Raw genomic sequence first — 24,105 nt, forward strand, 5'->3', positions numbered from 1 at the left:
AGTGGGCAGCTGCCACGTTTAGGCCCTAAACTCTTGCGCTGCCCTGACACTGCTGGACAAAGGGCGTTTGAGCCCCACGGAAGGCCAGTTGGCCAGGCGTCAGTATCATGTGATTTTGGCGCAAGGTGATTGCCTACTGTATTTATTCTGGTTATGCCTAATGTGATTTATGCATGATGTGCAATGCCTTTATGCCTGTGATACCTCTAAATGTGTTTTCATGCTTAGGAGGTTGTTTTGCCTAGTATAGTTTATACTAGTGAGTTTGTGTCCCTGCGCGTGATCTATACCTATGATAATTAGTAGTGCGTATTGTGTACCTACCTTTTACCAGTGGTTACTGGTTGTGTTCTACAATTGTTATTTGGTGCTACAATTATTCTATGTTCTAGAAGTGCTGCTTCTACTAAGTGCTGATTCTGACCGTGGCCCTGTCATGTGTATATAATCCCCTGTAAATACTGCCCAGTGCCAGTTGGCACAGTGTAATTGTGTGATTATGATCTAATGTGTTTATGGTAATACAAAGGCTATTTTGTATATATAACCTTGTGTGGAGTTCCTTTTTGTGGTGTGCCTAGTGTGTTGCTGCTGTGTGTGTGTGTGGCGCAAACGTTTTACACCTTGCCTCCGGGATAAGCCTGACTGATCGTGCCAAACTACCAAGGAGGTGAGCAGGGGTTATCTTGACGTGTAACTCCCTTGCCCTGACTAGAGTGGTGGTCTCTGTGTGGCTTTGGCGCAGGCCTTAGCCAACCAGAGATCCCATTTCTAACACACACCATGTAGAAGATATGTCCTCTAATTTTGATCCAGGATTTTGGGTAATCTTTATTTATTTATTTATTTTATCTCTAGTTGAGCATGCTTTGCATCTTATATCAAACGCTCGTTCTCACGTTAAGTTCTATCTGATCTAATGCACTGTTTGCCAAAACCAAATAACTTGCATGAAGTCTGTTGTCGACTAACTAGAGAAGTGTCCGTAACTACTTAATATGTGCCTCTGGTTCATCAGAGCTAATGCTATAAATCTGCCATTTTTGTGTATGGCAGTAACAATGGAAAAATATAGCACAGTTCACTACAATGTATGTAACACCGTCAATAACAGTCGTAACCAGAACCATCAAAAGACAATCTAATGAGGGTTAAGGGAACAGAGGTACTGGACCAACCCTTCCCACTTTGTCACTGCGATATGGTCAACACAAACTTATATACGGGTCTCATGCTGCCATACCTACCAAATCCCGATAGGAACCTAGTTACAGACCTATAATATATTTTAAAAAATGGTGCTAAAGGAAAAAAAGCCAATTGTGGGTATTTGGTTGCATGAAACTGGGTCAGAGTCAAAAGTTAAGGCCAGCTATGGTGGAGCGCGGGAAAAGTCAAGGTTGTGCACTGAGGTCTCATTGTTGCCGATGGGGTGCCTCAAGACGTCTGGTGAAGTTTGTGGATTTAGAAGTTTTTCTAGAGCTCAGATTTCCTCAGTGGGGCAAGGCTGCAGGCTGTAACTGAAGAGGGCTCCACAAGGCCGTTGTCTGTTTCTTGAGATCCGCTGCATCTGATTTGCTGCTGTGAACAAGAATGTATTGGGAGCTCCGGCAAAGTCAAACCCACCTGCAATGCACCCTTGGTGGATTGACTTGGAGTCCTCCATGGCTTCTCAGAGCATACATTTTTAGAAAAAAATTCAAGTCCCAACTTTTTAGTATTAGGCAGGAGGAGCATACTCTAAATCCAAGGGTCCACAAGAAGAAGCTCTATCAACTTTTTCCAGAATTTTCTCTAATGTAACCATGAAAGAAGCGGAGATCATATGATAAAGCACAGCTGCTGTTAAAATACTCAGTGATCTAACCACCCATGAGTAAACCGAGTGGTTGGACTATCTTAGAAATTTCTTTGATAGGACTTTGGGATACATGTTAAAAAGTTGCTTGCTGTCATTTAAGGGCCATATATTTTTTAGTTGTAGGCATAGCAGTCTGATTGAATTCCGATGCACAATATCTTTTATTTTTTATAAAACCACAATCTCATCCAGATTTCTCAAAGAAGCTAACTTTGCCAGTTTTTCTTCATTCGCTGCATGTATGATTAAACTTGAGAGTTGATGTTTTTCAGTCTGTCTTAATAGTCAGTCGCGTGCCAAGTTTATACTTTTGAAATATGCACTTGAGGTTTGTAGTGATTAGATTGCTTCAATTAAGGGGTAAAATTGGGCTCTGTTTGAATCCTTCAGATTGTACTTCTTTTTCATGCTTTGCAAGGAAACCAAGACGATGCTGTCCTACATTACTTAAAGATTTTGCTGTAATGATCCCAAATTTCCAGAACATGGTTGATTGAGTTTATCCTAGTTCTTTTTATGGAGTGCTTAGTTTGAGCCATGTCGCGTTTTAATATTTTTAAATTTGAAGTGTATTAATTTTTTGGTCGTTTTTTTCCATTTCCTTGTTGACGGCATACTTTGTGCTCTTGAAGCTGAACTGATCTCTATTTCACCTGTATCTTTCTATAGTACATGAACAATATATTTAAAGGTACATTTATCGACCTGTCCGTTTATCGTCACCCAAATGTTTTGCCTTCCTTCTCCATTGTTTTTGCTAATCTCATTTTTGCAAGCCACAGGACTTTACCACTGCTGATCAGTGCCAAAGTGGCTATGCTCACTCCTTAAAACATGGTAATATTGGCGTAACCCAAATTGGCACATTTAGTTTACTTTTAAGTCCCTAGAATAGTGGTTGTACATGTACCAAGGTCCTCTAAATTAAATGCTACTAGTGGGCTTGTAACACCTATTGTGCTACTCACTAAAGTAGCCCCCTAGAAAGTCTTAGGTCTTCCATTGCAGCCTTTGTGCAATTTAAAACTGCCATTTTGACCTGGCACATTAACCCTTTTGCCAGACCAAACCTTCCTTTTTAATGCTTAAAACTCACCAGACTGTTCTTGATAGCATTAGCCCTGCCCTTACTAGAAAATTATTTATGCAGTGGCGTTATGGATCTCTCCCTATTAGGGCATTTACGGACCGCTGGGCAAAATCCCATTCTACATCACAGTGCCCAGCATGCCCTTTTCCGCGAGAAACTGATTTGCACATTATATTTTTTTGCACAGCTTACCATAGACCCAGGAATTATTGGCTTGTCCCACTTCTTAAAAACCTTGGCTTTAGGAACTGTTCCCCAGCCTATAGAATACTAAAGACAGATTTATCTCCTCCAATCGTGTTTGCAGTGGCAACATTTTTAACTGCAATGTGGCTTATTCGTAAATGCTACATTTAATTATTAATAGGACAATGAACTGTATCTGACGATTTTAAAACTTTGTTCTTAAATTCATTGTAACAGATCAATTGTACTGCTTTTATATTTCTTATACTGAATATTGCTTCTTATGTGTTAAATTGCTGTATACTTTTATGATCTACATTGATCGAAATAAAGACTAAATGAAATGACATGAACAATATATTTAAAGGTACATTTATTGACCTGTCCGTTTGTCACCCAAATGTTTTGCCTTCCTTCTCCATTGTTTTTGCTAATCTCATTTTTGCAAGCCACAGGACTTTACCACTGCTGATCAGTGCCAAAGTGGCTATGCTCACTCCTTAAAACATGGTAATATTGGCGTAACCCAAATTGGCACATTTAGTTTACTTTTAAGTCCCTAGAATAGTGGTTGTACATGTACCAAGGTCCTCTAAATTAAATGCTACTAGTGGGCTTGTAACACCTATTGTGCTACTCACTAAAGTAGCCCCCTAGACAGTCTTAGGTCTTCCATTGCAGCCTTTGTGCAATTTAAAACTGCCATTTTGACCTGGCACATTAACCCTTTTGCCAGACCAAACCTTCCTTTTTAATGCTTAAAACTCACCCATAAGATAGACCCTAGACAGACTATAGTGCAGGGTGCAGTGTATTTAAAATTGGGACATGTAGTTTTAAACTAGCATGTCCTGGTAGTGAAAATCTCTTAAATTCATTTTTCACTATTGAAAGGCCCACCTCTCCCATAGGATGACATTGGAGTTACCTTATTACATTTAATAAGCTGCAACTTTCAAATAGGTGTAGGTGACCATTTCATGTTTGGTGTTTTTTGAATTGTAATGAAAAATCCTAACTCATGGTGAAGTTGAATTTTAAATGACAATTTTGAAAATGCCACTTTTAGAAAGTTGGCATTTTTTTGTCTTATACCTCTAGCGCATGTAGCCTGTCTCTGGTGCACATGACTGGGTGTAGCTGACAGTTGGCCACTGTGTATTCCTCCTAGACAGCCTCACATGATAGCATGCTTACGTGTGCCTGAATTGGCCATATCTGGCAGGATTGGAGGGCAGAGCTGAGCATAGCCCTGCTTACACTGGAATAGGCTGTGTCCTGCCTCCACACAAAGGGCTGCATAACCATTTGTAGTTAGACTAGAGCCAGGACAGAGAAAGCAGGATGCCTGAGGGCTTCAAAGTGAAATCTCTAGCAGCTTCTCCATCACTTAAAATTCACAACTGGGCATACCCGTTGGATCTCAGACCCCCAATACTTCAGTACACTTCTGGCCCGTAGATACTCTGCCAGGAAGGAGGACTGCCGTGCTGCTGAAAGGACAGCTACTCTGCTGGATTGCTGCCCTGCTGCCCTCCTGCCTGGGTGAGAAGGACTGGCTTTGCATCCATTGAATCTTGGACTCCGAAGTGTTTCAAGGGATGATTGGCTGGCCTCCTGACTTGAGCCTGAGGGACAGAAGGCTCCAGCAACCTTTGACCCAGCACCTGGGCTGTGCAATCTGTGAGTCTTCCCTGCCAAGTGGTGAAACCCCAGTCCTGTACCCTTGGAAGTGGGCCTAAGGTGCTCTGCTGGCCTCTGGATTCAGCGGAACGTACGCAACCCTGAGCACAACCGACGCATCGTTGCTCCTCCATTGATCAGAATCATCGCAAAATTCTGCATCACAGCCTGTCTCCTCATCAGAACTGCCGCTGTGCTACGCTTAATCGAAGCAGACCCTCTCACTGTGCGACTCATCCTTGACCCGGGACTTTGCATCTCAAGACCTCATTGACAGGCTCCTCAGTGACTATGCAGGACCTTTCACCGCAGCATTGCCACATCTCTGAACCGATGCATCGCTTTCGCTGCAAGACGCAACTTTGATGCAGACCTGCGCAATGATCCTCAAACCAGGTTTTAAGGTACTTTGTTTATCAGCCCTAACTGGGTCCTGGTAGCTGGCCCATGCTCCATCGCGGTAGGCCTGAACTTGTGACTGTCCTTGTCCATTTAATAAGCTGCAACTTTCAAATGGGTCTAGGTAAACATTTCATGTTTGGTATTTTTTGAATTGTAATGAAAAATCCTAACTTATGGTGAAGTTGAATTTTAAATGACAATTTTGAAAATGCCACTTTTAGAAAGTTGGCATTTTCTTGTCTTAGTCCTTTAGTGCATGTAGCCTGTCTCTGGTGCACATGACTGGGTGTAGCTGACAGTTGGCCTCTGTGTATTCCTCCTAGACAGCCTCACACGATAGCATGCTTACGTGTGCCTGAATTGGCCATATCTGGCAGGATTGGAGGGCAGAGCTGAGCATAGCCCTGCTTACACTGGAATAGGCTTTGTCCTGCCTCCACACAAAAGGCTACATAACCATTTGTAGTTAGACTAGAGCCAGGACAGAGAAAGCAGGATGCCTGAGGGCTTCAAAGTGAAATCTCTAGCAGCTTCTCCATCACTTAAAATTCACAACTGGGCATACCCGTTGGATCTCAGACCCCCAATACATCAGTACACTTCTGGACCCGTAGATACTCTGCCAGGAAAGAGGACTGCCGTGCTGCTGAAAGGACAGCTACTCTGCTGGATTGCTGCCCTGCTGCCCTGCTGCCCTGCTGCCCTCCTGCCTGGGTGAGAAGGACTGGCTCTGCATCCATTGAATCTTGGACTCTGAAGTGTTTCAAGGGATGATTGGCTGGCCTCCTGACTTGAGCCTGAGGGACAGAAGGCTCCAGCAACCTTTGACCCAGCACCTGGGCTGTGCAATCTGTGAGTCTTCCCTGCCAAGTGGTGAAACCCCAGTCCTGTACCCTTGGAAGTGGGCCTAAGGTGCTCTGCTGGCCTCTGGATTCAGCGGAACGTACGCAACCCTGAGCACAACCGACGCATCGTTGCTCCTCCGTTGATCAGAATCATCGCAAAATTCTGCATCACAGCCTGTCTCCTCATCAGAACTGCTGCTGTGCTAGGCTTAATCGAAGCAGACCCTCTCACTGTGCGACTCATCCTTGACCCGGGACTTTGCATCTCAAGACCTCATTGACCGGCTCCTCAGTGACTATCCAGGACCTTTCACCTCAGCATTGCCACATCTCTGAACCGATGCATCGTTTTCGCTGCAAGACGCAACTTTGATGCAGACCTGCGCAATGATCCTCAAACCAGGTTTTAAGGTACTTTGTTTATCAGCCCTAACTGGGTCCTGGTAGCTGGCCCATGCTCCATCGTGGTAGGCCTGAACTTGTGATTGTCCTTGTCCAGCGCAACCAGATATTCACAGTTGGCACTTTGTGTTTTTTGGCGCTATTTTTGCTGAAACCTTTAAACCTGCATATCTCCGTCTCAACTGATTGGCTTTTTGTTGTTTTGGTCTTATTTGATGTATTAAAAATTACTCTTTCTCTAAACTGGTGTAGGAACCTTTTGAGGTGTTAGTGTTTGAAGTGTTGCTGAAATACTTTACACATTGCCTCTGAATTAAGCCCGACTGCTCTGTGCCAAGCTCCCAGGGATGCCCACAGGTTACTTTAGGGTTTGGTTGTGACTTCACCCTGAGAAAAATTGTCGTTGCTGCTTGAGTTGAGTTGTTTGATTTTGTGCACGAACAGGAGTATACTCATTTGGCAATAAAATACGACTGATAAAATCTTATAGAAATTGGAATACTGAGAAAAATAGTGAAATGGAATTTTATTTCCCTGTGAAACTGGCTACCTTCAGATGTATATGTTTTCATCCAGTAGTACATGTGAATGTCTGTCATCAAAAGCTTCACTATAAAGAAAGCCCTCAAACCTTTGGCCATGTCCCTAGTGGGCTCTGCAGACGGCTGTGATGGAGGCACTTAGGAAGAGCCAGAACATTCAATAGGTCATTATAAACTTAGTAATGTTGAATAGAAGTGTGAGAAGGTCAAAATAAAACAGCCAAACATGGACTGCCAAAGAAAAAAAACAATCGTATCAATGAAAGGTTTGATAAACTCTGCAGTACAGAGTGTAGGTTTGTTCTTGATCAATATTCTTGTACATTTCTGCAAATAATTTGAAGAATGTTTTAGTGTGAATAAATAGCATTGACCATAATACAAATGTTTTTTCTTTTTATAAGGTACTCTTTTGCTCTGCCCAAGTTCTTTAACATGAAGTCTAAAGATAGCTGCTCGACAGAGAGGTCGCCACTGCTGAAATGTGCTTTTGCGGATAGAGGGTGAGTCACTTTCAAGCCAACAAGTAGTTATTTTCACTTCTACCTAACACACTTTGTTAAATTATTCATCACCTAGGCATTTTCTGTTTTTTTTCTCCTTTGTCAGACCTCTCAACTTCTAAAATCTTTTCATCGTGAGAGGAGAAAGCCGTGAAGGGCTTTGGGTAGGGAAAAGGGGAGGGACCTTGAGCACATTGCTCTCTAACCAGAGGCACTTCTACCCCCCCCCCCCCCGTTCCCCCGAAAAAATAGTTAACTTTTAAGGGTTCCCAGGATGTCCTGGGGAGACAGCAAAGCCCTGATTGGCATTTGCTGTTTAGGGCATCCAAACAGAAGCTGGAAAAATACTCCATGTAGGGGATTCCAGCTTACCTTATGTTCCACTGTATGATATCTGCTCTTCATTAGATAACCGTGTCAAGGAAACCTATATTGTGTGATCTGCTTTGGCACTGTGTGAGTTAGTAGGACTGGTTTCTGTTGAATAGCCATGTAACATGGTAGGGTAAGTTTAGTTGCTAGAAGTCACTTCATTTTAAGTGAAAAAATGCATTCAGGTCTGCACAGGTATTATGTTGAAGTTATCCATTGTGTTATTAAGAAGTTACCTGCAGTGGAACACATTTAGTGTTTTTCATATATCTATTTTGAGGCATGATTGTTAAAAGTGAGCATCTTATTCCAATGGTCATTTGCCAGGAAAGAATTCTCTTTCCTCATTTACAGGATCAGGAATGAAGGAAATATTCTCTTACACATGGGATTTGGGAATAAGCATGTCTTGTTGTGAGCTGTAAAGTTTTCTGTACCCACTGGCCAGGGTGACCCTGATGACAAATCCAAATTCCCTTGAAGTTACTTTTTGACTGATTGTGTGACAAATTTACCAATCAGAATAATTATTCTTTAGCGATGTAACTGCACTTAAGGTAAAAAAAAAAGTTAAACACTGTGAATTTATACTGAACGTAATGACTTAAGCCACATTTTAATAAAGAACAAGTGTAAACTAGAAACCAAAGGCTAGAAAAATAAAAATAAACTGTTTTCCAATTCACATCCTGCATGTATGGAGTTAAAAAAAAAGTAAACATCTTGGACTACAATGTAAACTAGAACTCTGGTGAGTTCAATTTGTAAGTGAACACGGTCAGGTAGAGTTTGAGGCTTGGACCAGTCATATTTTAGCTTCATGATAAGTGTTAGAATGAAAATCAGTCCAACAAGACAAGTCTAACGTCTTCACAGGAGGAGAGGTTTTCAGGCTCGGGTAAGTGAGCAGGAGCTCTTAAGAAAGGCAACCTCTTATGACAAAGGCTCTTGCTAGTAGAATGTGCCATTTGAATAGTGATTCGGGATGGGAGTAGGTCAGTTTCTGATGTCATATATAGGATGGTGTGACTTGTATATTGGTCATGCTGGACTTGATAAGGAGGATATTTGTCCTGTTCTGAGCAGACTTGCTTCCAATGTCCATATGGAGAAGAACTCAGTGTGGTTCAAGTCCATTTACAATCAAACCCCCAATGAGTGCTCTTCATTCTTTTCATTTGCCCATAAGCCCTACCCCACCTGTCTAGTCCCATAGGGGTTTCCATGGTCGCCTGTGATTCTCAGCATCTCTTTGGCTCCTTTATTTAACATATTTAAAGATGCACAAGTAGGCGTGGAGTCGTACCATTGATACACACACATCAAATGGCACAAGATAGTGATTTTTGAATGTCCTTCAATATCAGCTTCTAAATTTTGAATCAGAGGCAGTATATTTCCCTACAATAAAATGGCACCAAAACTGAACTTGTACTGATTGATCACTTTAAATTGACATGTCTTCCATTCCCAAGTTATTTGCTCAATGTATCTTGTTGGCCAAATGGATGAAAATTCTAGGCTTTCGGCTAGTGGCTGAAATGAAATTGCATGCTCAGAAATGATCAATTTCCTCTAGTTGTTTTACCAACTGAACAAGGTTAACCGTGTTATGCTATGGTTGTCTCACTCACATAGGATCATGGTAATGAGAGTTGTAAAAGTTTGAGACTCAACGGATAGCAGTTTATATGCTTGCCTCCCAGCCTGACAAATCCAATGGCTTAAAAGAGCACAGAATGTGGCAGTCTTCTTGATTGATAGAATGTGTGAAAAAGAAAACCTATATCGGATAAGTACACAAATCAACTGACTTCTTGATGGTGGATAGAATTGCTTAGATTTGGATGCATTGTTTAGCTACACCAATAGCTTTGCTCCCAAACATCTAGAGAACAAAATATCCATTGCTCCCTTTAGAACACCAGGAGCTCCAACATCTCAAAGTAATTCCGCAAGTATACCTTGAGAGGAGGGAGGGCTCCCTGTGTGCAATGGCTTATCCCACGGACTCCTTTGGTGTGAAGTTTGACGATCTTTGAATGCTTTAAGAAAGGATTAAAATCTCACTTTATCAAGGTGATTCTAGATGACCGATGCTAAAAAGATGCTTTGGGTAGTGTGCGCTGTATAAATCTTCCCCCAGTCTGTTTACTAACCGGTTTTGTTGGAGCCTGCTCATACTCTTGGCTACTGCGGAGTGCTGCACCTGAGAGAGGCTATAAGGCCCTGATTTGCAATCACAGCAGCTCTTGTATTTTCCAGATAAACATCACTTCTTTCCCTGCAGGATCCTCATACAAATATGATTTACTTCACCAGTATAATTACTGTTATGTGGTAGTTGAGTATTTGCAGTATTACTACCTAGATTGTTAGGAGTCTTCAGGATTGTGTCTTTCTAACTCACTTTGGTACGGTATCGGCATATTCCTTTAGATTGCCACTGTTCCAAAAAGGTTGTACAAACTTCCTCACGTTCAAGATCACAGGGATACTTCTCTGTAGGTTACTGACTTTTCTGCCTTCAGACCCAAGAAATCCCCCCATACCAATCCCTAGATGTGGTTATGTATGTTTAAGTCCCTTTCACTGCTGTGTGGTTCTCAAAAGCCTGTGAGTTTTTCTGGTCAGGGTACTCACTGGCAGCGGCCTTTCATTAAGGTCAAACCAAATCGCTCTCTGGGCTAGTGTTCCCATCTCTGAACATTCAAAGCCCCCCAAACACACACCTTGCACTACAACAATCAGTTACAAAACATCTCTCCCCCTAATCAATACGAAGTCAGTAAGTCCAGCAGTACCTCTCTGTTGAAGGTACTCCCAAAGCCCTTCATGCCTCTTTGGCATGCCCTACATGATGGCCTGACTGTCTTTAGTCATCCCATGGGATGGGTATGTTATTCTGAGCAGGAGTGCAGATGTTTCCTACTTAGTGGCGTGAAAAACATTGGTGTGATGTCTAATTATTTCAGATACTGAGGTGGTATGATACATACACTTTCAGACACATCTGTACGAGATTTATCCTGATTTTGTTAAGGAATTCAGTTCCAAAATATAAATGTCTCCAATATAGATACATTATTGGGAATATTAAATAAAGAGCTACACTCCTAGCTGATAAGGAAGTGATAGGTACTATATAGTCTAGATCATATTGCATATGATAAGCTATGGAAAATATTATGCACTTTTTCTAAGATTTTGTAGCCTATTTGCACCTAGGATAGGAGGCTCTGATGTGTTGTGGGATGTCTTCCAGGCTTAAGAATACTTGTATGACAAGGTGTTGCCCCCTGCTCTTGTGTATATGTGGGTATGTGTTCTAGTGAGAGTCTGCAGAGCAGAGGTGTCTGGAAGGTTGGTAAAAATTAATGCACCTTTTCAGGTAGGCGGGGCCTGTGTTTTGGAGTGCTCTGTAGGTGTGGGCGAGGAGTAGGAAATGTACACATTTGTGTATCATCAGCCAGTGGAGCTCCTTAAGGTGTGGTGTAATGTGAGCTACACGTGGGAGATTGAGGACTAGCCTGGCTGCTGTGTTCTGTATGGTCTGAAGTCTTCCTGCGAGCTGGTTGGTTATCCCTGCTTACAGGGTGTTCTACAGTCTAGTCTGTTGGTGATGAGGGCTTGGGTGACTGTTTTCCTGATGTTATCTGGTAGTTATTTGAAGATTTTCTTCAGCATTCTCAAGGTGTTGAAGCAGGACTTTGGGCAGACCTGTCCAGTTGGTTGTCTATAATGAGCCTAAAGGTTTGTTGCTTGGGAGCTTGGCATGGAGGTGGGTCAGAGGTTGGTGGGCCACCAGGTGGAGCCCCAAGGCAAGGAGTTTTTCTAGAAGACCCCCACTTCGGTCTTATTTGAGTTCATTTTGAGGCATTTAGATTTAATCTAGATGGCCACTTCGGTCATGCATGCGAATAACTTGTTCCTGGTGTTGGAGTTTTGTCTGAGAGGAACAGTATCAGTTGCATATTGTCAGTGTACTTTAGGATGTTTGCGAGTCTGATTGATGTCGGCCAGTGGAGTCATGTACAAGAGCATTGGGGTGAGAGAGGAACCCTGCAGGACTCTGCAGAGGAGTTTCTGTGCTTCAGAGGAGTAGGGAGGCATGTTGATAATTTGGGTTCTTCCGGTGAGGAAGGTGCAGTTTCACCCAAGGATGGGAATGGATGCAATGTTTAAGGCTGCTGATAGGTGTAGTAGGGTGAGGGCTGTGCCCTCCCCTCCCTTATTGAGGATCATCTGGATGCCATCCGTTGCTGCTGTGAAGGCAGTTTCCGAGCTGTGGTTGGGTCTAAATCCTGATTGTGTGACATCCAGAAGCTGGTGATTAGCTAGGTGATTGGAGAAGTGCACATTTATGGTTTTTTCATGGACCATGGTTAGCTAAGGAAGGAGGGATATTGGTTGATAGTTGGTGAGTTTGGGCGCCTGACGAGGGCTTCTTTAGGCAGGCGTTGACTGCTGCATGTTTACATGGGTCTAGGAAAGAGGCTGTACTGATGAAGGAGTTAAGGATGGGTGTGAGGGCCTTGCTGATGGGAATCGCTCCTTTGTTGAAGGTGTGATGGGGTCAGGTTTTCCCTGTGCTGGTGGTGTCCCATGTGGTGATTGTGTTGTCTTCGTTCATCACTGGGAAACTCATGGTGAGAGTCAGTAATCTGGTTGTGGAGCAACATTGCTGTATATGGTTGTGATCTTTGTGAGAAATTGAGTTGTTGGTTGGGGGAGTTGGGAGCCTTGTCATGGTGAACCACAAAACATCACTAAATTAACCTAAGCTTAACCCTCTTCTAGCTTTGCACAAAAGCGGTCAGGCTCAACTTGGTGGCAATGTGTAAAGTATTTATGCAGCACTTAAATAGCAATAAAGTAAAAACACAATTTACAAAAATCCCACACCAATTTAGAAAAATAGAGTATAATTTAATAAAGTATTGGAGACCAAACTTTAAAAATTCAATCAGTAGAACTGGAGATGTGCAATTTTAAAGATTTCAATAAAAGTAGTGCCAAAAGGCGCAAAGCGCCAGCTGAGATAATCTGGTAATGCTGGACCGCTACAAAGTCACAAGTTCATGCTGACAGCGATATAGCGTACTCCAGGCACCAGACCATGTTTGGCCCACTAAGGATTGTACCTTATATCAGTGGTGCGTAGTTTGTGTGGCGTTGCTTTGTGAGGTTTCCCGTCCGCATTGGTTCTGATGAAACTAAGGAGTGAGGGTTTGCATCGCTCTGTGTCTGTTCCAGTGAGCTGTGCAGCAAAGCTTTGTGGGACTTTGCGTCGCTTGGCATATATTCCAACGAGGCTGGTAGCTACGTGATGAAGATTTGCAGAACTTAGCATCGCTCTGTGTCAGTTCTGAGGATGCTTGCAGTTGTACAGCGAGGCTTTGTGGGGCTTCGTTCCGCTTTACGTCTGATTTGGTCGAACCTTCAGTTAGGCCAGGAGAAGTGCTCTGATGCTAGCCAAGAGTCCAGGACCTGAGGAAGCATCACTTGGGGATCAGAAACTGACCTGATGAGGCCAGTAGGGCTCAACGGGGTCTAATTGCAGTGCAGCTGTTGAGCTGAGCAGTTTCAGGGAGTTCTCTGGAGCTTGTTGTGTCCCTGTAGCTCAGAACAGGAGGGCAGCAGCGCAGTGGTCGGGCAGCAGCACAGTGGTCCGGCAGCAGGGTAGGCTTACTTCTGTGGTATCCATAGAGTCAGGAGTATACTGAAGAGCAGGTCCGAAGGTTCTATTATTCGTGATGCCAGCTTTGAAGTGGAAGAAACTTCTGGAGTTCTTTCCCCACAGAAGTGTCTGGAAGTTCTACCTCCATGCCCTGGCCGTAGTCTATCTGTGGACACAATACACTAATGTCAAGTTCTTTGGGTGTGAGCTGAGGCAGGGTCTTTAAAGCGCAAGTATCATTGAGGAGTTTTAACTCCGGAACTTTTTGTTTGCCTTGTGGATTTCCTCAAGGATCTTCTCTGTAACCAACCATATTTAATCTGTACATTACTCCACTTGTAATGTCAAAGAAAGGCTACCCCCTATTCACTAGGTCTGGGAGCATGGGGAAAGTACCATATATAATATTGCAAATGCAAGCTCACACCCAACCTTTATTTCTTTAACTTTGTCTGTCTACAACTCCTCAAACTGGGGCATTATTCAAAAAGTTGTCTTAACACATCAATTTCTTTGATTATTATTTTGTTCTTTTATTCATTAATTTTTTTGTAGATATATTTGTTTCACAATTAATTCTTTTTGTGTACATATTATCCAAAAACACATTTACACAATTTCACAATTCACAATTATTTAAGCAAGACTTTGCTTTTTATGAACTAGTAACCATTTTCATTCTTGTTTGTACATTTGTTTATACATAGACTAATTCAACACAGAATTTTAACAAATACCATCCCCTACTGTCATAACCCATTCAAAGACCTGTCACAATCATACTCCATACGCTAAATTTAAAGAACAAATCAACTTAATCACCTCCTCCTCCTTTTATTGACTTAGAATGGTCAAGAAAATTGGCAAATTCCTTCTGGCTGGCTTACTGAAATCGGTGGTCATAGCCTTAGTCCTATCATGTTAGGGCTATTGAAATAATCTTTACATCAGCCTCTCCAATGGCTTACTTAAATCTCCGGTCTAGCTCAGCAAACCTGTTGAGGTTTGCTCCTTTCAAACGTGTAACCTGGGGAGGTAGAAGCTTTTTTAGAATTACATCTCTTCTCTGGAATCGCTTGCCGCTGGAATTGAAACTAGCATCCACGCTAATGGTATTCAGAATGAACCTGAAAATGTGTTCATTTAACCAGTGCTTTGGTAGCAAATGACCCTCTTGCAGCTTCCTCTTGACTCTCAGTGCCAAGACGAGTCCAGGTATTCGTGCGCTTAAAAAAGAAAAGTAGGGCTGCGCATAGCTCCGCCCCTAGTCCTGCTTGAATGGCCCATTCTAACCACACCCAGTCCCTGCATTGTGTGGCTGTCTGAGAGGAATACACAAAGGCCAACTACATCTAGTCATGTATCCCAGGAGAAAGGCTGCAGTCACCAAATTGATAGGACAAGAAAATGCCAAATTTCTATAAGTATCAGTTTCGGAATTGTGACTCAAAATCCAACTTTACCATTAAAGAAGATTTTAAACTACAATTCCATAGACACCAAACATTATGCTCCCAACCAAAAGTTATCACTTATTAAATGTAATAGGGGAATCCAAGGTCATCCTATGGGTGAGGTAGGCATCACAGTAGTGGAAAACTTATTTGGATTTTTCGCTACCAGGTCATGTACCACTTAAAAGTACATGGCCAACTTTTCAAATACAGTGCACTATGCCCTGTGGGCTGTTTAGGGCTTATCCTATGGGTGATTTATATGTATTAAAAGGAGTTTTAGGCTTGTCAAAGGGGTTATTTTGCCAATTCAAATTGGTAGTTCAAAACCACACACAAGCTGCAGTGGTAGGCCTGCGATGTTTAAAAAGACTAAAGTAGGTGGCACAATTAGTGCTGCACGTTCACTTGTGCGGTAACTGCAAACACAACAATGATGGACAGAATGTGGATCAATGTCACACATTCACCCCAGTCCAAAGATCTGGGCCCAAATCCATCGTTTTTCCACTCCACACCACCCTGGGTTAGACAATGGCGATATGCAAATCAGCGCTGACCCTGTGCCCCATGGGAACAGTCCAGTCCGAACTACAAAAGCCATGTCCTTCCCAGAACGGAAACAAGCATCCGAGGACCGGCCCGGTTTCGAGGTAACACCTCTCTTCAGCCCGGCTAGCTTGATTCCAGTGGTGTGGAGTAACTGGGACTCACGTCTGAGCATCCCCAGTACACTTAGAGCGGTAACTGCAAACACAACAATGATGGACAGAATGTGGATCAATGTCACACATTCACCCCAGTCCAAAGATCTGGGCCCAAATCCATCGTTTTTCCACTCCACACCACCCTGGGTTAGACAATGGCGATATGCAAATCAGCGCTGACCCTGTGCCCCATGGGAACAGTCCAGTCCTAACTACAAAAGCCATGTCCTTCCCAGAACGGAAACAAGCATCCGAGGACCGGCCCGGTTTCGAGGTAACACCTCTCTTCAGCCCGGCTAGCTTGATTCCAGTGGTGTGGAGTAACTGGGACTCACGTCTGAGCATCCCCAGTACACTTAGAGCGGTAACTGCAAACACAACAATGATGGACAGAATGTGGATCAATGTCACACATTCACCCCAGTCCAAAGATCTGGGCCCAAATCCATCGTTTTTCCACTCCACACCACCCTGGGTTAGACAATGGCGATATGCAAATCAGCGCTGACCCTGTGCCCCATGGGAACAGTCCAGTCCGAACTACAAAAGCCATGTCCTTCCCAGAACGTAAACAAGCATCCGAGGACCGGCCCGGTTTCGAGGTAACACCTCTCTTCAGCCCGGCTAGCTTGATTCCAGTGGTGTGGAGTAACTGGGACTCACGTCTGAGCAGATTTGCATATCGCCATTGTCTAACCCAGGGTGGTGTGGAGTGCAAAAAAACGATGGATTTGGGCCCATATCTTTTGACTGGGGGAGTGTGTGACATTGATCCACATTCAGTCCATCACTTGTTGTTTTTGCAATTGCCGCCCTAAGTGCGCTGGGGATGCCCAGACGTGGGTCCCAGGCACTCCACACCACTTGGAGTCAAGCTAGCCGGGCTGAAGAGAGGTGTTACCTCGAAACCGGTCCGGTCCTCGGATGCTTGATTCCGTTCTGGGAAGGACATGGCTTTTGTAGTTCGGACTGGACTGTTCCCATGGGGTAACAGGGTCAGAGCTGATTTGCATATCGCCATTGTCTAACCCAGGGTGGTGTGGAGTGCAAAAAAACGATGGATTTGGGCCCAGATCTTTTGACTGGGGGAGTGTGTGACATTGATCCACATTCAGTCCATCACTTGTTGTTTTTGCAATTGCCGCCCTAAGTGCGCTGGGGATGCCCAGACGTGGGTCCCAGGCACTCCACACCACTTGGAGTCAAGCTAGCCGGGCTGAAGAGAGGTGTTACCTCGAAACCGGTCCGGTCCTCGGATGCTTGATTCCGTTCTGGGAAGGACATGGCTTTTGTAGTTCGGACTGGACTGTTCCCATGGGGTAACAGGGTCAGAGCTGATTTGCATATCGCCATTGTCTAACCCAGGGTGGTGTGGAGTGCAAAAAAACGATGGATTTGGGCCCAGATCTTTTGACTGGGGGAGTGTGTGACATTGATCCACATTCAGTCCATCACTTGTTGTTTTTGCAATTGCCGCCCTAAGTGCGCTGGGGATGCCCAGACGTGGGTCCCAGGCACTCCACACCACTTGGAGTCAAGCTAGCCGGGCTGAAGAGAGGTGTTACCTCGAATCCGGTCCTCGGATGCTTGATTCCGTTCTGGGAAGGACATGGCTTTTGTAGTTCGGACTGGACTGTTCCCATGGGGTAACAGGGTCAGAGCTGATTTGCATATCGCCATTGTCTAACCCAGGGTGGTGTGGAGTGCAAAAAAACGATGGATTTGGGCCCAGATCTTTTGACTGGGGGAGTGTGTGACATTGATCCACATTCAGTCCATCACTTGTTGTTTTTGCAATTGCCGCCCTAAGTGCGCTGGGGATGCCCAGACGTGGGTCCCAGGCACTCCACACCACTTGGAGTCAAGCTAGCCGGGCTGAAGAGAGGTGTTACCTCGAAACCGGTCCGGTCCTCGGATGCTTGATTCCGTTCTGGGAAGGACATGGCTTTTGTAGTTCGGACTGGACTGTTCCCATGGGGTAACAGGGTCAGAGCTGATTTGCATATCGCCATTGTCTAACCCAGGGTGGTGTGGAGTGCAAAAAAACGATGGATTTGGGCCCAGATCTTTTGACTGGGGGAGTGTGACATTGATCCACATTCAGTCCATCACTTGTTGTTTTTGCAATTGCCGCCCTAAGTGCGCTGGGGATGCCCAGACGTGGGTCCCAGGCACTCCACACCACTTGGAGTCAAGCTAGCCGGGCTGAAGAGAGGTGTTACCTCGAAACCGGTCCGGTCCTCGGATGCTTGATTCCGTTCTGGGAAGGACATGGCTTTTGTAGTTCGGACTGGACTGTTCCCATGGGGTAACAGGGTCAGAGCTGATTTGCATATCGCCATTGTCTAACCCAGGGTGGTGTGGAGTGCAAAAAAACGATGGATTTGGGCCCAGATCTTTTGACTGGGGGAGTGTGTGACATTGATCCACATTCAGTCCATCACTTGTTGTTTTTGCAATTGCCGCCCTAAGTGCGCTGGGGATGCCCAGACGTGGGTCCCAGGCACTCCACACCACTTGGAGTCAAGCTAGCCGGGCTGAAGAGAGGTGTTACCTCGAAACTGGTCCGGTCCTCGGATGCTTGATTCCGTTCTTGGAAGGACATGGCTTTTGTAGTTCGGACTGGACTGTTCCCATGGGGTAACAGGGTCAGAGCTGATTTGCATATCGCCATTGTCTAACCCAGGGTGGTGTGGAGTGCAAAAAAACGATGGATTTGGGCCCAGATCTTTTGACTGGGGGAGTGTGTGACATTGATCCACATTCAGTCCATCACTTGTTGTTTTTGCAATTGCCGCCCTAAGTGCGCTGGGGATGCCCAGACGTGGGTCCCAGGCACTCCACACCACTTGGAGTCAAGCTAGCCGGGCTGAAGAGAGGTGTTACCTCGAGTCCGGTCCTCGGATGCTTGATTCCGTTCTGGGAAGGACATGGCTTTTGTAGTTCGGACTGGACTGTTCCCATGGGGTAACAGGGTCAGAGCTGATTTGCATATCGCCATTGTCTAACCCAGGGTGGTGTGGAGTGCAAAAAAACGATGGATTTGGGCCCAGATCTTTTGACTGGGGGAGTGTGTGACATTGATCCACATTCAGTCCATCACTTGTTGTTTTTGCACGTTCACTTGTAACATTTATTTTACATGCCCTGCATACATATAGTACCAGTTTACTAAGGACTTAAAAGTAAGTTAAATGTGCCAATTGGTTGTAAACCAGTTTTTCCATGTGTAAAGGAGAGAGCACAAGTACTTCAGCATTGGTTAGCAGTGGTAAAGTGCACAGAGTGCTAAGGCCAAATCAACAAAACAGGAAGGTCGAAGGCAAAAGGTTTGGGGGTGACCCTGTAGAGAGGTCCAAGTCCAACAATCTTGCTGCAAAAGAAGTTTGAAAGCTCCTAATATAGATCTTGGGTTGTGTTATTGTTGCTGGAGGTAGCTGTGGGGCTGGTGAAATCCTTAATGATTGTGAGGATTAATTGCTGCTGTTGGAGCTGCCTTTTATCAGTTCTACTATGGTCTTCCTCTAAGTTTCTTGGATTAGCTGGTGGTTTTTTTTCTGGGCGGCTTTGAAAGTATCTTTTTCCACTTACTCTTAGCTGGTTCCCCATTTCTGTTAGTTGTTTGCAGTATTGCTTGGTCATTCTGAATAAGGATAGTTGGAATGTTCTGTTTCGCTGTGGTATTGGTGGAATTTGGAGACTCCACATTACTCTTGTAATGCAGAGTTCCAGCCAAATTCTTCCAATAGACGAGTTGCAGAATTTTTTTCGTGTACAAGGCTCCAGGACGGTAAGTTGGCGAGTGAGATTTCCAGTCACTAGTTGGAAATCCTGTGAGATTTTACTTGCACTGGCAGTCGTGATTATTCTTGGTCAGAAGCCTGTTGCTAGAGTAGAAAATCCACTTGAGCAGCAGCAAAATCAACTTGAGGAGCTGCAACCTCTGCTGCACCTCGTGGTGCCGCTCATACTGATTATTCATCGTGAAACTCGCTACTATTGCTAAATCACAGCGCAAGCAGCACTATGTGCCTGTTTTCTGCCAATTGGTGGAACTCTACGAAATCTCGCAGAGTTTTTATGTAACTTCATGGAAGTCCAGAGTCCAATACTGCGAGTTCCACCCATCCCTAATTCTGAGGTCTTCTATGTATCACCTGGTTTATATTATAGTTGTTGCTATCTGGCTTTCTTTCTTGAAGGCCAGGGTGCCAATGCAGCTGGTGTTCCACTTGTTGAAATTTTGGGTGTTGCATGGTAGGAGGCCCATGGGATCCAGTTGTTGAGAGCGGACATCAAATCGCCCTCCATATGGTTGTTCCACTGTTTGTGTGCTGAGCCCCCTGTGGGTTTTATGCATTGGTGGATGTTGATTGTTAAACTGATGATGGTGTGATTGGTCCAGGTGACAGGCCTGGGTGTGTCAAATTAGATGATGTTAAGGAATATTGTTAGACTTGGCATCTTTGGCGTGGTTTCCCCAGGTCTTTTTGCCTCTACCTCCTGTACTTGTGATGCTGTGCTGGATTTGGCTTTTGCGGTCTTAGATGCTTTGGGCACTGTGCCACTGCTAATCCGTGTCAAAGTGCAAGTGCGCCCTGTGTAAATTATAGTTACAATTGGTTCTCCCTGATTGGCATAATTGATTTACTGGTAAGTCCCTAGTAAAGTGCACTGAAGTGTGCCAGGGCCTGTAAATCAAATGCTACTAGTGGGCCTGTAGCAGTGATTGTGCCGCCCACATGAGTAGCTTTGATAATTAACTCAGACCTGCCACTGCAGTGTCTGTGCGCACCCACTTGTAAAGGCCTAACCTTCCCTTTTCTTACATGTAAGGCACCCCTATGGTAGGTCCAAGTTACCCTCTTGGGCAGGGTGCAGTGTATGTGAAAGGTATGACATGTACTGGTGTGTGTGATATGTCCCGATAGTGAAATACTGCCAATTTCGTTTTTCACTATTGAAAGGCTATTTTGCCCCATAGGATAGAATGAGAAATGCTTTGTAACATCCTACAAGTATAACTTTCCATTGGGACACGATAGAGAAATAAACTTTAGGCTCTCACATCTTTTAGTAAAGATGGTTTTTATATTGTGTTTGAAAATGCCACTTTTAGAAAGTAGGCATTTTCTTATTTAACCATTCGGTGTGCCTCTGCCTGTTTGTGTATTGACTGTCTGGTTTTGGAGTGACAGGGGCTGGAGATGTGCATTCACTATAGACCGCCACTGGCAGGGGGGGTTGGAGGTGTGCCTGGCCCTTCCTGGATGACTCAGAGCTGAGCTGAATAGACCTTGTCTGAATTTAGAGTAGTGGGAGGAGATTTCCTTGCACCTGAATAGGGCCTGTCTTCCTTGCACAATGCTGTCTTCACCCACTGTGGTCATTCGGTCATACTGCACTATTGAGGACAGAACTGGTTTGGACTGGGCTCGGAGACCTTTGCACAAAGAGAACCAATCAATTTTGGGGTATAAGTATTAAACCTAAAACCCCAGAGATTTAGACTACTACTGGATTCAAGAGGAACCTTTTCCAAGGAGAAGAGCTGGAGAAACTGGAGGAGGAGTACTGCCCCTTTGCTGTGGGCCGTCTGGGGTTGGCATGCAGTAGCTGTTTCTGCCAAGGAAAGGACCAGGACTTTGTTGTGTCCCCCTTCTTGAGGAAGATCTCCATGGGTTTGAGTAGAGCTTGCCTCCTGTTCTGAAGTCTCGGGGACACAAAGACTTCACCCCAGCTCCCCATAACTTCTCTGCTGTGAGTTCTGACCTGCCAAGAGGTGCCTGTGACTGTGTTGGGCCTCTGGAGGTTGTTCCTACTGTTGGGAGCTGGAAAAGCACTGCAACTCCAAGAAAATCGACGCACCACTATTCTTGCGGCTATTTTTCTGACACAGCACTGCTGTGCGAGAGGAATCTCCACACATTGCTGCGCCGCTGCAGAAACCGACGGAGCACCTGTCTGCGCTGCAAGAACCAGCGCATCAAGGGATTGCGGCTGAAGAAACTGACGCAGCACCGCTTGCCGCCGCCACATCGATCGCTGCTGCATCCCGGATTTCCACGCATCGTACCTGTGCGACAAGTTTTCCAGACGCATCACCCGCGGACCAGAACAGTCTCAATATCAACGCATTGCTTCCACCTACAGAAAAGATTCGACCCATCACTTCTCCTGCATGCAGATGAACTGTCGCATCGCCTCCCCATGGTCTCAGGAACTGTCGCATATTTGTTTTTCAACACTTCGCATCTTTGTGGCCGTTTGGCCTTGCAAATGTTGTCACAACTACTGGTACTTTGAGAGAAATCACACATCCATAGTTTTCTATGGGCCAAGCTGTTTGAAACCTTTTTCAAGTCATATTCTTATTACATGTCTGTTGGATTTTTGTCTTTTTGGTTTTGTTGAGTTTAGATAAAGATACTTTATTTTTCTAAACTGGTGTGGTGTACACTGTGCTGTATTACTGTGTCTTGAGAACAAATACTTTACGCATTGCCTCTGGGATAGGTCTGTCTGCTCGTGCCATCTACCCAGGGGGTGAGCAGGGGTCATCTAAAGTGCGTATCACCCTTACCCTGACTAGAACCTTGTTTTGTCCTATTTGGACAATGGTACCTACCTCTGCCAACAAGAGACCTCCATTTCTAACAAATCTGAATACTGGATCTAGGATGTGCCCAGCCCCATGGGTTTGCTCCGTGATGAGTTGGGTTAGTCCCAGGTTTCCAAGGCTGTCAAGGAGTGGAGTTGAGTTTGAGAGTCAGTCTGGTCTTCTGAATGAAAATTGAGTTCTCTTAGTAAGATAACTGAGCTGGAGACTAGGACAAGTAGGGTAATGAAGTCTGTTATGTTGCTAGTGAAGTTGGCTCGGAGTGATGGACAGAAATTTGCTGTGATTTGTATTTAAAAGTTGAGTGTTCCATGTAGTTTTTCAGCTACTGTGGAGGCTGTGCGTTTGAGGGTCTCCTTATAAACTCTGGTGATTCTTCCTCCCGTCCTGTTGAGGCGGTCATGCCTGGTGATCTTGTATCTGGCAAGGATGGCAGCGTCCCTCTGTGGCATGTTTGCTGAGCGAGCAGATGTTCAGAATCATGCATGATATTTGTGTGTGAGGAGTGTGAGTGTTTGTTGGTGGTGGTTCGAGGGGGTGTTTTGGGTATGTACTCGTGGATGTTGGAGTTGACACAGCGGTGGTACAGGTGTAGTGGCAGAAGAAGGTTAAAGCTCTCTCCGTGCTGGTGTGGCATGCCAGTAAAGGTGGGTGCAATGTCCGGGGTTCAGAGTGTGTAGGAGCGCAGCGGTGTAAAGGTGGGTTCGAGGACCAGGGTTCCGGGTGCAGTCTGGACACAGATGGGCGCAGAAGATCTTTCCTTTGACATGCCTGCTGCGCACTTCCATGCTCCGGCTGCTATTCAGTAGGTCCTGGGGGGGAGCAAAGGGGGATGTGGACAGGAATGAAGAGAAGCCTGGTCAGCACCTGAGTGAGAAGGAGAGAATTGCGAGAATAAGGTAAGGAGTGGGGGGAATTAGGGAGGGGCTGCAGAGTCGAAGATACACATGGTACCAATCCTCATTACCAGATAAAGGTGTGAAAGGGAATGGGAATTATTTCAGTCCATGCTAGGTGCTAATGTGATCCAATGCTATTTGAATAGCTCTGGTGATCAGTCGGATGTATTCCCTGGGTCCATCTATACTGGGTAGCCAAGGAGTCTACCACTAAGGCCTGCTACTTAGTGTGCTGTCTACCATGCAATAGACCATATCTGTCTCATGCCTAGGCCAGATGATCCGATCCCTTAAAAGGCATTCTTGGTGAAATGTCAAGAGGTCGGCAATTCTAGTCACCCATCCTGAGTCTGTAGCATGCACTGCCTTTTACTTATCCTGTCCTGCTCCCATTCCAGATTTTATTCTAAGCAATACTTGTGTAGCCTCTGCAGGGCCTCACTGGGGAGCCTTTAATGTAGTGCCTGAAACATGTAGAGAATTTTCTTAAAAGTAGACTTTTTAAATGCCACCATTTTTTACCCAGCTAGGAGATTGAGATTTCCATCTTTTTAATTCTATGTTGTCCAGTTTTAAAAAAACAATCTGTTGTGCATTTGACTACATATGTTTTTGAAACAAGATGTCCAATTTGGAGAGTAACTGGAAAATCACTCAAAGAGCATCGGTTTCTTTGTCTCCATTTTTTTAACCACGAGTCATTTTTATACAGAATATCATATTTGAATGTAAGTGTGATAGTTCCCTATCACGCCTAGAATGGGGAAGGGGATTTAAAATATTAGGAAAAAGATGTGGTGGCGTTGATAATGGAGTCTCCCCAACTGTCTGAGCGAGTTCGCATCTGCCCTGTATTTTTT

General features: G+C 44.7%; 1 protein-coding gene across 2 annotated transcripts in view; it reads left to right on the forward strand.

Moving 5' to 3' along the window:
* The window catches only part of OCA2 (OCA2 melanosomal transmembrane protein), a 1,149,362-nt gene that overhangs the window by 274,576 nt on the left and 850,681 nt on the right, over positions 1-24,105 (forward strand). For both annotated transcript variants that reach the window (XM_078656175.1, XM_078656174.1), the window contains one exon: positions 7,416-7,514. In XM_078656175.1, coding sequence (XP_078512301.1) covers positions 7,416-7,514 — 99 coding nt within the window. The remainder of the gene's footprint in view (positions 1-7,415; positions 7,515-24,105) is intronic.

The sequence above is a fragment of the Lissotriton helveticus genome, chromosome 8 (genome assembly GCF_964261635.1).
Source record: "Lissotriton helveticus chromosome 8, aLisHel1.1, whole genome shotgun sequence".
NCBI lineage: Eukaryota > Metazoa > Chordata > Amphibia > Caudata > Salamandridae > Lissotriton > Lissotriton helveticus.